This window comes from Patagioenas fasciata, chromosome 2 (assembly GCF_037038585.1).
Source record: "Patagioenas fasciata isolate bPatFas1 chromosome 2, bPatFas1.hap1, whole genome shotgun sequence".
NCBI classification, from domain to species: Eukaryota; Metazoa; Chordata; class Aves; order Columbiformes; family Columbidae; genus Patagioenas; species Patagioenas fasciata.
The window spans coordinates 31,428,697-31,441,790 of NC_092521.1; the positions used below are offsets into that span (position 1 = coordinate 31,428,697).

The following is a 13,094-nucleotide window of genomic DNA, read 5'->3' on the forward strand; positions in this document are numbered from 1 at the left end:
CCTGCATTTTTTTTTTAAATTCTGGTCCCAACATGGTACTTTATCAGAGTACAGTTTCACATCTTTAGAAGCTGAAATAAAAATGTTCAGGTTATACCTTCTTCAGGGCTGCAAAGAACAGAAGGAATAAACCTGGAAATAGAGTTATCGGTAACCTTACTTTTACTTATTAAAGTTTCTTCAATTTCATATTTGGACAATGTCATGTTAGCAACCATTTCCAGTTAAGAAAGTTGCTTGCTTAAACGCTTCCACTAACGTAGTTATTCTCCACTAAACCATTTATGTTCCGTTATTTCCTTAACTAAAACATTAAGCCTAATTAGGCAATTTTATGACCAGTCAGAAATGGAAGCATGGTTTACATTCTGTATTTCTACAGAGTGAAATTTCATTTGATTACATTAAAAACGCATGGGTTTTTGCGGAGTCCTAGCATTGACAGTAAAGATAAAAACACAGTGGCGCTAGGAGTTTGGTTTTACCATCAATCTGGAGATTGATGTTAAACCATGCTGTGTTTATAAAGATGTATATGGCATTCATGCTGTCATATCCAAATTCCGAAGATGTAAATGGATAAACGTGGTCTTCATCTTGTTGCCATGATTGGTGGTTGGTTATGGGTTTTTGAACTGATGATAGTATTTAATATTTTATTATAGAAGTAAGTAAAGTATCTGTCAGAAGTGCTAGATAGATTACATTTAATTTTTGGAAAAAAAGAGTTCTGTATCTATTTGAATGGTATTTGTATTATCAGGTCAAAAAATTATAGGGGGAATTTATGTGCATTTTATTCTGAAGTAGGTTTTCATACACACAGTATGACCAGGTACCTCAAATCTGAAAGCCCTTATCATCCATACTTTCAAACGGGAGATGTTAGACAGCCAAGTAACTATGAGAACATGCAGCTACAATCAACTTGTATTTTTAAAAGCCCATCAGCTGAAATTAAAAAAAAAAAATAAATGATATTCTAATCATCGTCTTTCTAGCAAATGCTGAAACTTGCCATCTACTGGCACGCAGTTCCAAAGGGTCCAAATTGAAGAAAGCACCAAGTCAGCTTTTGTTCAAGACACAGCAAAACATGCACTTATTATAAAGATATGCTTGTTCCTTTTATTTTTTAATCAAGCTTTATATGAATATATTCATTTCATTTTACGTGTAACTAAAATTATAGGATAAAAATACAGTGTTTTTAAGCTCTTCCTCATGTTTTCTTTAATAATGTGTCCTGTAATAATAGAGAAAATCATTTTTGAGAAGTACAAATTATTTAGATTTTTTTTAATTTAAAATTTATAAAGTAGGTTTCATATTGCAGTAAAAGTAGCTTTTAAAAAAGTCTGTATGGTTCTGCAACATCTGTGTTGTTTGTTACCACATACTGTGTTTTAAATTAAGACTAGTTTTCTCCAGAGTCTTCAAAATATTGAAGACTGGGCTGGTTATCGCCTCGTTGGCTGTGCTCTAAGTCAATGATAACTCAGTTTAGGCCAATGAAGTTATATTAAAGAACATAACAATATTAAAATGAGATTATACACATATTATTTTTAAAACATTGAACACAGCCAGATGGCTTCTCATTCTCTTGTCCAAGTAAGGGTCACAGCAGCTTCTAAATGAAATAACAGCAGGTTTTTGCCAGCTCATGGGTCAATATTGTAATTGCAGAAGCTATGGTTTTCTGGCACAATATTTTGTCTGTTTTGCAAAATCCATGAGCAGAAACATTCATAAGAGCTTGCTTTAGGAAGATCTTAATTTAAGAAGGTACCCTTTGTTAAGCGAGAAATCCTCATCAGTTGTTCTTCGACAGACTTCAAAGAAGTGTAGGAAGTTTTTATACTGTTTACTTCCTTTTGTGGCAAGACAGAAACTGGAACTTGAAAGTGAAAAAGCTGTGCCAAAGAGCAGAGAGGTGAAGTTTTGGCACAAGCTGCTCCTGTGGCTTTCCGCTGGGATTCTGTTGAGTTCAGTAGGATGGCACTGTTGAGAGAGACTATTACATCATTACAAATTAGGAGTTAGAGGCTCACAGCCTTCACAGTGTTTTATAACATTGCATTTTGTGCGGTTTGGTTTTCTTTCTATCTTCCATGCAACTAATGTTGCTTTACTCTCCATTTCCAGAACTCAATGAAGGTGATGTTCAAATGCCTGTGGAAAAACTGTGGGAAGGTACTGAGCACAGCTGCAGGGATTCAGAAACACATACGGACCATCCACCTTGGGTAAGAGCGCAGTGTCTAAAGGATTTGCTATGGAAGGGGAGCAGTCGTCCTTGGCCAGGGAGTTGAAGTGCCTTCTTCTTGGCTTTTCTGTCTCCAGTCCCTGGGTTTCTGAGGAAATGGTGGAGTAGTGCATTAAGGTGAATGGAGACTTATTCCAACAGCGAGGCACTTTCTTTCCTGAACGTTTGTGGACTTTGTTAGAAGGTCAAATACGGGTCTAGGTCGCACTGCACTTCCCAACCTGCTGCACAACTCAGTGGCATTTACTTAATATGTGTTATCTATGCGTCACATCCAAGCTGACGTTGTGTGAAAGACAACAGGTTTCAGGGTTGTGCATGAATACTTTCCAGCCTCATTTCACATCAGATCAGGTGCTTGTGCTGGTTCTGAGTCAAATTAATGACAAAAAAAACCCAAACAAACAAAAAACCCCCAACAATAACCTAAGAAACCAAAGAAAAAGAAACAGAGCTGCAATTTCATGTGGGTGTTACTTGGGCCAGAAGCAAAAGCGGATGAGTCTGGTATGACACAAGCTTGATTCAGAGCTTTGGTTTGCAGCTGAAGTCCCTGAGTGACCTAGCTGTCTCATGTATAGTTACCGTGGGGACTCACGGTCTTTGCCTGTTAGGTGTGTGGAAATACATCTCTGTTGTATAAATCTGTGTTAGCCAGTATTTAAAAATCAAAGTGACCATGAGGAAGTAGTCTGGTGTGGACCTCAGAGGAGTCTTGAGAAGCTCATAGTAATTCTTGTTGGGCTTAGACTCTGAAGAGTGAGGCTACCAGAAACAGATGAAATCTCTCTCAAAGTGCAGTTTTCAGTGTTGCTCTTTGTCTTGCATATTGTGGGGGCATCCTTTTTGTGGCACAGGGGAGGGAGAAGCAAACAGCAGAACTTCCCTGGAATTTGGAGCTTGTATCTTTGCCAGAGAGAGGGGTTTTGGTGAGCAACTGTCAGAGGTCTGGCAAGTGGTACCTCTGGTAGAGCCCTGCACATCTGTTCAACCCATGCTCTTGATGGCTTTTGTTGAGTAAGGCGGCAAGAGTACCACACGTAGCGATATATGGGCAAGCGAGCTGACAGACTAACTGGTGAGGGGCTGTTCTTGGGGTGCATCCCTGGAAAAAGAGTGGCCCTGATGTGGACATGCTGGCAGGAGGACACTTAGGGCTCCCCAGTTTCCTATATGGAAGATCCAGGAGAACATACACATGTATAAGGTGTGAGTTACATCTGTGTAGCACAGGGATTATAAATGTGCTAAAACAACTGTTTGTTAGGAACTTCAAGATAACGTGTAATCAACTGGCAAGTACTGGTTTGACTGGGCTGCTTCGCTCCTAGCACTTGTGCTCAGACATGCAGCAGATAGTGCCAGGGGATGCAGGGGCAGCTCAGCGTTTACATCTCCTCCTTTTGCAGTAAGTCTGCATCTAGAGAGTAGGACCAGCAAGTCCAGCACTAGCAAGCGAGCCCTTACCTGTCCTTTTTCTGCCTGTGTCTGAGTGAGTTGCATGGTGAGACTGTTTTCTAGCAGCTTCTTCTGTTATGCCAAGTAGAGTTAACAGTGAAACACGACCATAACTATAATTTGTTTAATTAAGTAACTTATGATAAGATTACACATTGTTTGCCGTAACATTAGTGAAGTGTATCTTGCTCATGTTTGTTATCTTTACCCGTCCTTCTGTGGCTGATCTGTCGTTTCTCAAGTCAAAATACGTTGAGATTCTGGGTAACTTCAATAGTTAGGAATGAGAAGCTGATATTAAAGCTGAAGCATAGAAGTTAAACATCTACTCCAAGGTCAAGAATGAATCAAGAATAATATATATAGAGAAAAAAAATCTAATTCCTACTTTTTTTCCATTCAGACTAGATAATTTTCTTTTCCTCTCCCCCCTTGCCTGCAGCCAGAATGCTGATAAAGTAGGTTTGGTTGAAACTGGGAATATTAATTTATTGACAGTATGAATATATGTGCTCATGCATTTACCGTGGAGTTTTTGCTGGTATTTAATCAGTCCTTCATTCTTTGTCTTCATACAGACGTGTAGGAGAGTCTGACTATAGTGATGGAGAGGAGGATTTTTACTATACAGAAATCAGACTCAACACGGACTCAGTAGCTGATGGCTTAAGCAGTCTTTCCCCAGTCTCTCCATCTTTAGCATCTCCTCCTTCCTTTCCTACCCAAGACGCAATCCGTCCTGAAACTTCCTGTGCCAAAACTGAGACTAAATTGATGACACCTCTGAGCCGCTCAGCTCCTACCAACCTCTACCTCGTACACACGGACCACGCTTACCAGGTAATGCTAGTGAGGGTGAACTCTGTTGATTGCATTAATGCCATTGATGCATGAAGGAATGTCAGAACATAATGTTTTAGTTTTAAAAAGCCAAGTCTAGTTTTAATGGGCTGAAAAGTTTTCAGGGCAGCTCAAGTGATTCATCCAATTTAAATTTACATGTCTGCTTCTGAGCTAATTGTTTGTTTGCTTGTGCTCCCACCACAGCTGATGGTTTTTGGGGTGCTTTTTATCCAGCCACACAAAGGTGCGTACTTTAGGTTGAGAAGAGTTTCTTTGTGTATCCCATTGCCTACATCAGTGAATTCTCTGCTAATGATAAGGAGAGCTCAAGGTGATGTGCTCAGATGCAGTCTCCTGCAGTGTAAAAATTCTCATTCAATTAGCTGAATCCCTCCCAGATTGCAGCTCTGCTTGTAAGTACCTGTGGGTCTGTATATAGGTACCTGGGGGGTGACAGGAACAATTAATTTCCTTTGTTGGTACAGTGTGAGGTGTCACTTTGCATACGGGAAGCAGAGGAGGAAGAATGAAAAGGCATATATGGTGTCCTCCTACTCCTACAAGGTAATGCTTTGCAAATGGCAAAAATCCAATCAGATGCAAAAACTCCTGTTCCAAAAACTTACAATTAAGTTCAAACAGAAACCATTAATTGTAAAAGTGCACTAAAATTTGACATGTTTTGGTCTGGATACCATATGAGAAAAGAACAGAGACTTTGAAGTAGTGTGGTCCATGACCTTCATATGCACCGGAGAAATGAACTCTCTTAAATTTATGACATGCAATAACTTTTGTATACAGCATTGTGCAGATGAAACCTTTTTGTCATGTGTCTGGAACAGACCCATTAAAAGGGCAGGGGGAACCACACAGAGTTCACAAGCTTGTTTTAGACTCTTGTGCATGGTGGAAAGCATGGCTGGAAGCTTGGCATCTCAGGTGGGAGCTGCATCTGGTAGCACACCAACCTGGGGACTGGTCAAGCCAGATAGGAGGACTTTCTTCTCACTCTGCCTTAAGCGATGCCTCTCACAGAGTGAGGCACAAAGTCTGAGCTGCTCAGAAGAGTCTCACTTCATTTGGGATTTGCAGCTGTGACAGTCTTCCCTGCAATTTGGAGACCTACTCGATGCTTTTTTATAAGCAGCCTTTGAGTAAAGCACTTGTTTAAGGAAATCACAGTTCAAATGTTTAAGCCATTTGGATTGGATTTGAACTGATGTGTTCCATGACATGAGACTACAAGTGTCTGAGCCCTGTCACCTTCTCAAGTTGCCCTGGTTTCAGTACTTCATCAGCGAGGAGTGACATGACCCACAGCATTCAGGGCTGTTGAGCTGGAAGCAGGAGGCGAGGTCCCTTCTCAGCACTCAGGTTGTCCTTGCAGTGGAGGCAGCTGCTGTGGAGCAGGTTGGTGGCGTCCTGCGCTGGAGTCCTCCTAGCCCGGCAAAGCAGAGCAATCTCTGGGAGGCAAGGTGGAGATCCAGCTCTCACCAGCAAGAGGAGGAATTGAGCCTGGCTTTTCACTCGTAACATCTAAGCATTCTTGTGACTAATCTGTTGTGTGGAAGGGAATAGAAGAGAAGGTGACAGCATCTTTAATACCACCATATTTCCTGCAGTTTGCTTGCTAGAGTGAGCCATGTACAGAATTTCAAAACTTTTTTAACTTCTGATATTATCTGTATCAAAACTGAAACAAAGCATTGAAGGGGAATGTAGTGATTATGACAATCTCTCATCTGAATGAGAGCATGAAAATGGAAATGACTTCATTGGGAGGGAAGAAGCAAAATTCACAGCTCAAGAAACTCGGATGAAGGAGTCTGAATAATGCTTATCCCAGGATTCCTGTTAAAAAAGTGACAAAAATACAGAAGCCCAAGCTGAACTGCAAGATCCTAAACAGATCTGTTTATTGTCATTTCTTGTATGGCTGGAAAATGGAAAATATAATACTTGCAGCAGACAAGTCCTAACTCTCTTCTCTGACCCAGTCCTATGGATGAGGAAAGATTCAGAAGAATAATTGAAGAAACGGTGGAAAGTACAGCAAATAAGGTGAATTTCAATGGAGGAACCCCAAAGAAAGATTATCCTAGAACAGTCTAACATCCTCCATGGACAAAGTAGCTTTGTAAACAACAAAGAATCAGTAACATACAGGCATTATTGATTAGGCTAGAGATCAAATTTAGAGTAGGAGAGAGAGTGGGAGAGCCAGGGAGAACATCAGTGAATTATTTCAAAAGGGCTATTGAATGTTATTAGTGGAATTGAACGAAAAGCTGGGTTTGAGTCTGATTTCATTTTCATTAAATTGTTTTGGTACTACACAAATACTATAATAACCTTCGCTGATAACGAACTCAGGAGACATCAGCAGTACAGGGATTTATACATCGTGCTTACTTGACTGGGTGATCTTAAGAATAGTAGGTTTTGGATGTAATTTAATGGCAGAACATACAGAGTCCTACATCTTAGGAACTAATGAGATTTTTCTGCTATAAACTGGGGTAATCAGAAAATTACGTGAGGAGGAAACCTGTGTTCATTAATCAAGCAAAGAGTGAGTGTAAGACAACAGCAACAAGAGCTGTGAAGGGGAAAAAAAAAGTTGTCAACTTTTCTGAGTAAGAAATATCTAAGAGAGATGGGGATTTTTGTTGCTGTTGTACAAGACCCTTAGATAACTTCAGCTGAGATCCTGAGCAGAGTTCTGGTCAACCAAGTTCAAGGATCATGGGCTCCAATTAGAAGAGGTAGAAAGAAAAGGTGGTCAGAGTGAGGAGGGAGGGCAAGGAGGACACGGGGGCCTCTCCAGCCCAGGGACAGACAGCTAGGGAAAAAACAGGGTAAGGAGAGGGGCAGATTCCTGGCTGGGAAGAGAGGAGAAGAAGACGAGCAGGTGCTATTTCAGATACAAGGGCAATGTTGACACAAATAAATAAGTGAAGATTATGCACGGATATACTTATATTGCGGTACAGAAACTCTTCAGTTGGCTGTGATGGTAAGGTTGCTCACCTTATGGAAGAGATTGAAACATTACCCTGAAAAACATGGCTGTGCTTGCTGAGCAAAGATGTATGTCTGGGGAAGGAATGGACAAGATGATTGACTGTCTAAATTGATCATGTCTGAGGTAGATATTTAGGCACTGAGAAGAAAGAATTGAGCACCATGGTATTTAAGGCAACTGCAAATTACAGCAATTTTAAACTTCTCACACTTCACATTTCATTATGAAACTAGTGCCTGTACCTGTTAAACGTAGCTACAGGGGAACTACAGAGGAGCTTTTTCAGCACCCAGGGTTTCCCTTGCAGGCCCTATTCGAATACGTGAGGAAGCCGCCGTGCTGAGCCCGGCTTTGCGCTGATACCCCGGTGGGATGCTGGTGCCCGCCCTGTGCCTCCCGTCTTCCCTGGCAGGACTGCCGTGGTCAGTCACCCCTTCCCGTTTAAACGAGGTTGTGATGAAGCGCTACTGGTACTGTCCGGAGTTGCCGAATTTTTCTTGATGCCTTTCAATGAGGTGTTTATGTTTTATGGAGCTCAGCGGACATTTTCTCCACACATCTGTGTGGATTCTCCTGGAGCCGCCAGCAGACCCGGCAGCCCACAGAGCGTCGCTGCTGTAGACGGAGGCATCCAGGGCTCTCGGTTTCTTTTCCTTGGAGAGACTCCAGGGGATTGCTTCAGCACTTGTTTACTCTGAAGATTATCTTTAATGAGGACTATCAGGTTGTAGTTTGTCATTGCCCCTCTCTGCCTGGCAGCTCTGGGAAGCTCTCTTCCCTGAAGCCGTGAGGCAACTTCACAGCTTCAAACACAAACACTGCTTAAAGTGTATTTTATTACTGTAAGGTGCAGACAACTGAAAGGCAGAAGTAAAAGCTCATTTTTTATAGCAGGTTCTTGATAAGTTAAAACCAAGGAGCTTTTTTTCTTGTGGTGAAAGCTTGAAATGCAAGAGTCCAAGGGAGCCTGTGCTCATGGTGGCTGCTTGCACTCGTGTTAGGCAGGGTAACTGCAAAGGTATGAAATTCCTGACTCTAAATTAAACAGGATCGAAAAAGGGTTAGGGGAGAATTTCTGAGGGTGCTCAGTCCAATGGGGAAACCAGAGGGAAGGCACAAATTGAAAGATGCTCAACTGTCTGAGCTCAGACTGTTGGGTATTGCAGCCCAGGGCAGCACTGGGTATTGCAGCCCAGGTGGGAAGAACATAAAAGTTCAAGGGACCCAGTGGTCCTTCAAATATTTGCTTTACCTTAGTCTTTCTAAGAGCTGGTTTTTGAATCCCAAGGATCATTTTCAGCTCCTTGTTTTTAACAGGAAAGACACTTCTAATTGGAATAATTCTTAACAGCATTTATCTGATAAATGAGAAATTGCAAACCCTTACTGTTGATCGTTACCCCTGTTGTCCAAGAAGCCTGACCAGCTGGTTTTCAGTTGTTTAAACTAGATGCTGTCACTTTAAATGCTGCTTTGTTTATCACTGTGGAACAGGTGATAATGTGTAATATTTTTTGCTGCTAGCTGGCATTATTTTAAAAGTTCTTTGTATATGATGTTTGATTTTGTGTGTTTTTTATCAGATCTGACTTTTAAGAGTTTTGCATGGATTCTTGTGAAAGCTATTGTCTTTTTTTTAAACAAGGTTTTAAGAACAGTGATGTATAAATATGTCCCTTCCTTACTGGCTTATCCATGATTATCCCTCTAATAAGGGTGAAATGCTTGTCACCATGCAGTTCTTTTCCACATCAGAAAGTCTCTCATAGATTTACAGTTTGAAGGAGTGAAAGATACCTTGAAATGCTTTGGAAGAGGAAAAGTTCTTCTTACTGGAATAATATTTTCTTTTCACACAGGCCACTCCTCCGGTGAACATTCCAGGGTCAGCAAAATTCACTCCCAATGGCAGTAGCTTTAGCATCTCTTGGCAGTCGCCTCCAGTTACCTTCACTGGCATTCCAGTAAGTGAATGACACCAAAAAGAAAGTTTTTAGAACTTCTTCTTTTGCTTCACACTGTCTCACGATAGAAATAAATTTGACTTAACTGGTACTGGAGAGAAACAAATTAAATATGTGCTTCGGTTTTCCAGCATGGCTCATTTTAACAATTTTGCCGCTCTTCAGTGCAATTACTTTTTTTTGCATATATTTTTTAAACTATATGCTTACAAAAGAATATTCTGGTAGGTGCAGAGCCTTGCACAATCTGCTGCTTTTTGTGCCATTAAGAGATTTCAAAACTAGATGGAAAATCAGTGAGGTGATGGCTATGCTAACAGGCTATTTGGATTCAGGCAGAAGGGCTGTTACCTGAATGAGTTCTGAAGATGAAGCGTATTTGAAAGGCAACTGAAAGCAACAATAAGATGAAATGCAGAGGCTGATTCTAGTAGGCTGCATATATGTAGTCCCCAGTGACATCAGAAAATTCTCTGCTTTTATACAGAAAATATGTTCAATACATATTACATTTTGATATGAATACAATTGCAGCTTGACACATTTTAATGAAGATCTATTAGATGTAAAGTCAGCTCTGACCCTTTCTTCAAAAAAGCGAGTGTACAGGGCCTAATTTCATGAGCAGGACTGCAGAAATGGGATGTTTGCTTAAATATAGACTTACAGTACTCCTAAATGTAACGCAGTGCAGGTGACAGTGCTGTAGGGGGAGTTAAAAACCTTTGTGAAGAGTTCAGAAGGATTAGGCTTCTAGTGCCTAGCATGGTGAATACTAAAAGTAAATGTAAATCACCATTTGTGAGTAGTGGAAAGTCTTCTGTATAATAAATAGAGATAAATATTAATGTAATGTATCCTGATTTTTATTGGAAAGCATTTTTCAGCATAAATTGATATCCTCTAATCATAAACCTTTTTGATATCATACAATTTCATTTAATATTACATTTTATGAATTTATGAATTTTTAAAGTGTGTTATATAAGGCACATTGCTCATCCAAAGAACCATATAGCTTTTTTTTTTTTTTCCTCCTGACAGTGAATATTAGACATGGCAATAAGAGACGCTATTTCTCTCACTTCTTTTCATCAAGTGAATCTCCAAAGCTTCTTACTGTCAACCTTTGGCAAATCTTGGAGATTTTCTGCAGAGGCTGCGGCATCCTGCAGGGCTGATAAAAAATGAAAGTGGCTGAATCAATTACACTACACTCTGCCAATGAATATTTATTAAATTCCATCAAGGAACAACTAACAGTGAAAGACATCATGCTGGCAGCAATTTGAACAAGAGTGCCTTGACAGAACACGCTATCCATAAAGTTCCTCGAGAATTTGATTTCTCAACAATGGGATTGATACAGAGTAATTATGAAACTGGCTCCTTTTGTGGAGTAGCAGAAATTGGTGCCAGGAGTGTTGCGAATCTAAAAATGCAATTAGCCACATTGTAAATCAGACACTTAAGGGGACAGGATTAGACACGTATGTGTTGAGTTTACTAGTTCGAGCAACAATGCTGATCTGTGACTGTGGCCTTGAGAGTTCTCAAACAAATTTAGGAAATGCCAAATCACTTTCCGAGAATTGTGTGGAGATGCCAATGATTTAAGTACAATTCAGAAATAATCCCAATACAAAAACCTGGGGAAGCAGTGATGGTGGCAGCATTATAAACTGCTCAGGGAACCATATGAACTGCCTTTATAGCTCTAACAACAGTTATAAAGCTATTTAGCACAACAGAACAAAAAACCGAAACACAACAAAAACATGCAAACAAAAAAGACTTGTAGGTTTCCACTCATTTGTCTGTTCTGTCATCTGAATTACAAAGGTTTACCTGCAATAGAAAATGATATGCAGTAAGTGAGTGTGCAAATGAAAAGTGATGTTAAAAAATGACCTGAAGTGAAAGTTTCATTTCTCCTGTTTCAAAGTACATTAGATATTGCCATATAAAATAGGGCTCTGTCAATTCCCAGCCTTATATACTGAGTGTAACTACTTTAGGAAAAATATAGTATAGGGGTTTTTCTCCTTCTCTTACAAGGTTTATTAAATCCCTGACTATGTGACAGAGCCAGTATACCATAAACTCATGCAATTGTATACATACATGGTCCCTGAGATTAGATGCATGTCTGTAGCACCCAAAGGAACGTTAGAGAGTAAGTCCAAACCATTACTTTTTACCTGACCATTAATATTTAGCCATGAAATTTTCTAAAATGGCTTTGGGATACTTTTTTTTGGCCTGGACAAGCCACTGGGCAGTAAAGGATGAGGTACAGATTTGCAAAGCTGCATAGACCTATGCATTTCTTCATATCACTAGTGATGCTGGCATGGGGCCATTCTGTCCTTGGCCTGTTAGAGAGCTGCTGAATCCTGGTTCTGAACAGTCTTTCTAGGCCTGTGTGTCAGCAGTTAAGTCTAGGAGGAGATGAAATTTCAAAATATTCTTTTGTGGGTTTTGTTGTTTTGGTTTTTTTCCATACCTACCTCAGGTGTTTCCCCATTCATTCCTGTGGACATTGAATTTTGATGACACTGAGCACTCCCTGCTGGCTGTCCCGGGAACTGGGATGTTCAGACAGACATCATGACTTGCATTAAGTCCTCGCTTTTGGGCAGTCTTTAGCCGACCAGCACCGAAAGGCGCTGGTGAACATGAGCGTATTCACAGCATCTAACCATAGGCATTTATCTAGAACAGGGGTATCCAACTTATTTTCACCAGGGGCCACATCAGCCTCACAGCTGCCTACAAAGAGCCTAATGTAGTTACATTTATACAGTCCTAAAATGAGATTCGGCCCCTTGAAGGCAACTGGAAGGCTGATGTGGCCGCCAGTGAAAGTGTGTTTAACATCCGTGACCTGGAACTCTTATAGCCACTAAGGAAGAGAATTAAGGGAAACTTGGAAGTCCTTAGACATTGTGCTCTGAATCATGCGCAAGTTAGGTTCCCAAGGCAGATGATACTGATTTTTACCTGCCCGTTCATAAAAGCCAAAAAGTTTAAACAGGAGACATCTTTAAACTCAATAATCTGATGTTTACGGATCACGAATCTTCTCTGTAACCACAGTTTCCCCCAGGTGATGTAACTGGAAGCTCCAAGTCCTCCCTTCAAACAAACATTATCGTTTCACATTCATTCTGTGTGTTAGACAACACTTCAAATGTGAAAAGCCTCCAAGGGCGAGGATTGTCTTCTCACAGACTCCTGTTCAGCTGCTCTTAGCATTGCCTATGAAGAAATACAGCTAACTGCTGTTGTTTAGACCTCCTGCAAAGCCTATCAAAATACACAAAGTACACTGTAGCTGCCTTGGAAACCACCATGCAGAGACCCCTCTGGAGAATGTCGGGGAGGTGCGGTCTGCACGCTGCAATTACTGCTCAAACCTGCTCTGTGTTTGGAAGCAATCAGGATAATTGCTTCTAACATAGGAGGCCATCAGAGTACTTATTTTGGTTCAATGATAACCAAGGGCTACGTTGAGTATCAATTAGTAGTG

At 40.6% G+C, this 13,094-nt stretch overlaps 1 protein-coding gene across 2 annotated transcripts in view; it reads left to right on the plus strand.

Moving 5' to 3' along the window:
• ZNF704 (zinc finger protein 704) overlaps positions 1-13,094 on the plus strand; it is a 91,130-nt gene that overhangs the window by 71,686 nt on the left and 6,350 nt on the right. For both annotated transcript variants that reach the window (XM_071803988.1, XM_065829928.2), the window contains exons 5-7: positions 2,149-2,249; positions 4,306-4,567; positions 9,458-9,562. In XM_071803988.1, the coding sequence (XP_071660089.1) occupies positions 2,149-2,249; positions 4,306-4,567; positions 9,458-9,562 (468 nt within the window). The remainder of the gene's footprint in view (positions 1-2,148; positions 2,250-4,305; positions 4,568-9,457; positions 9,563-13,094) is intronic.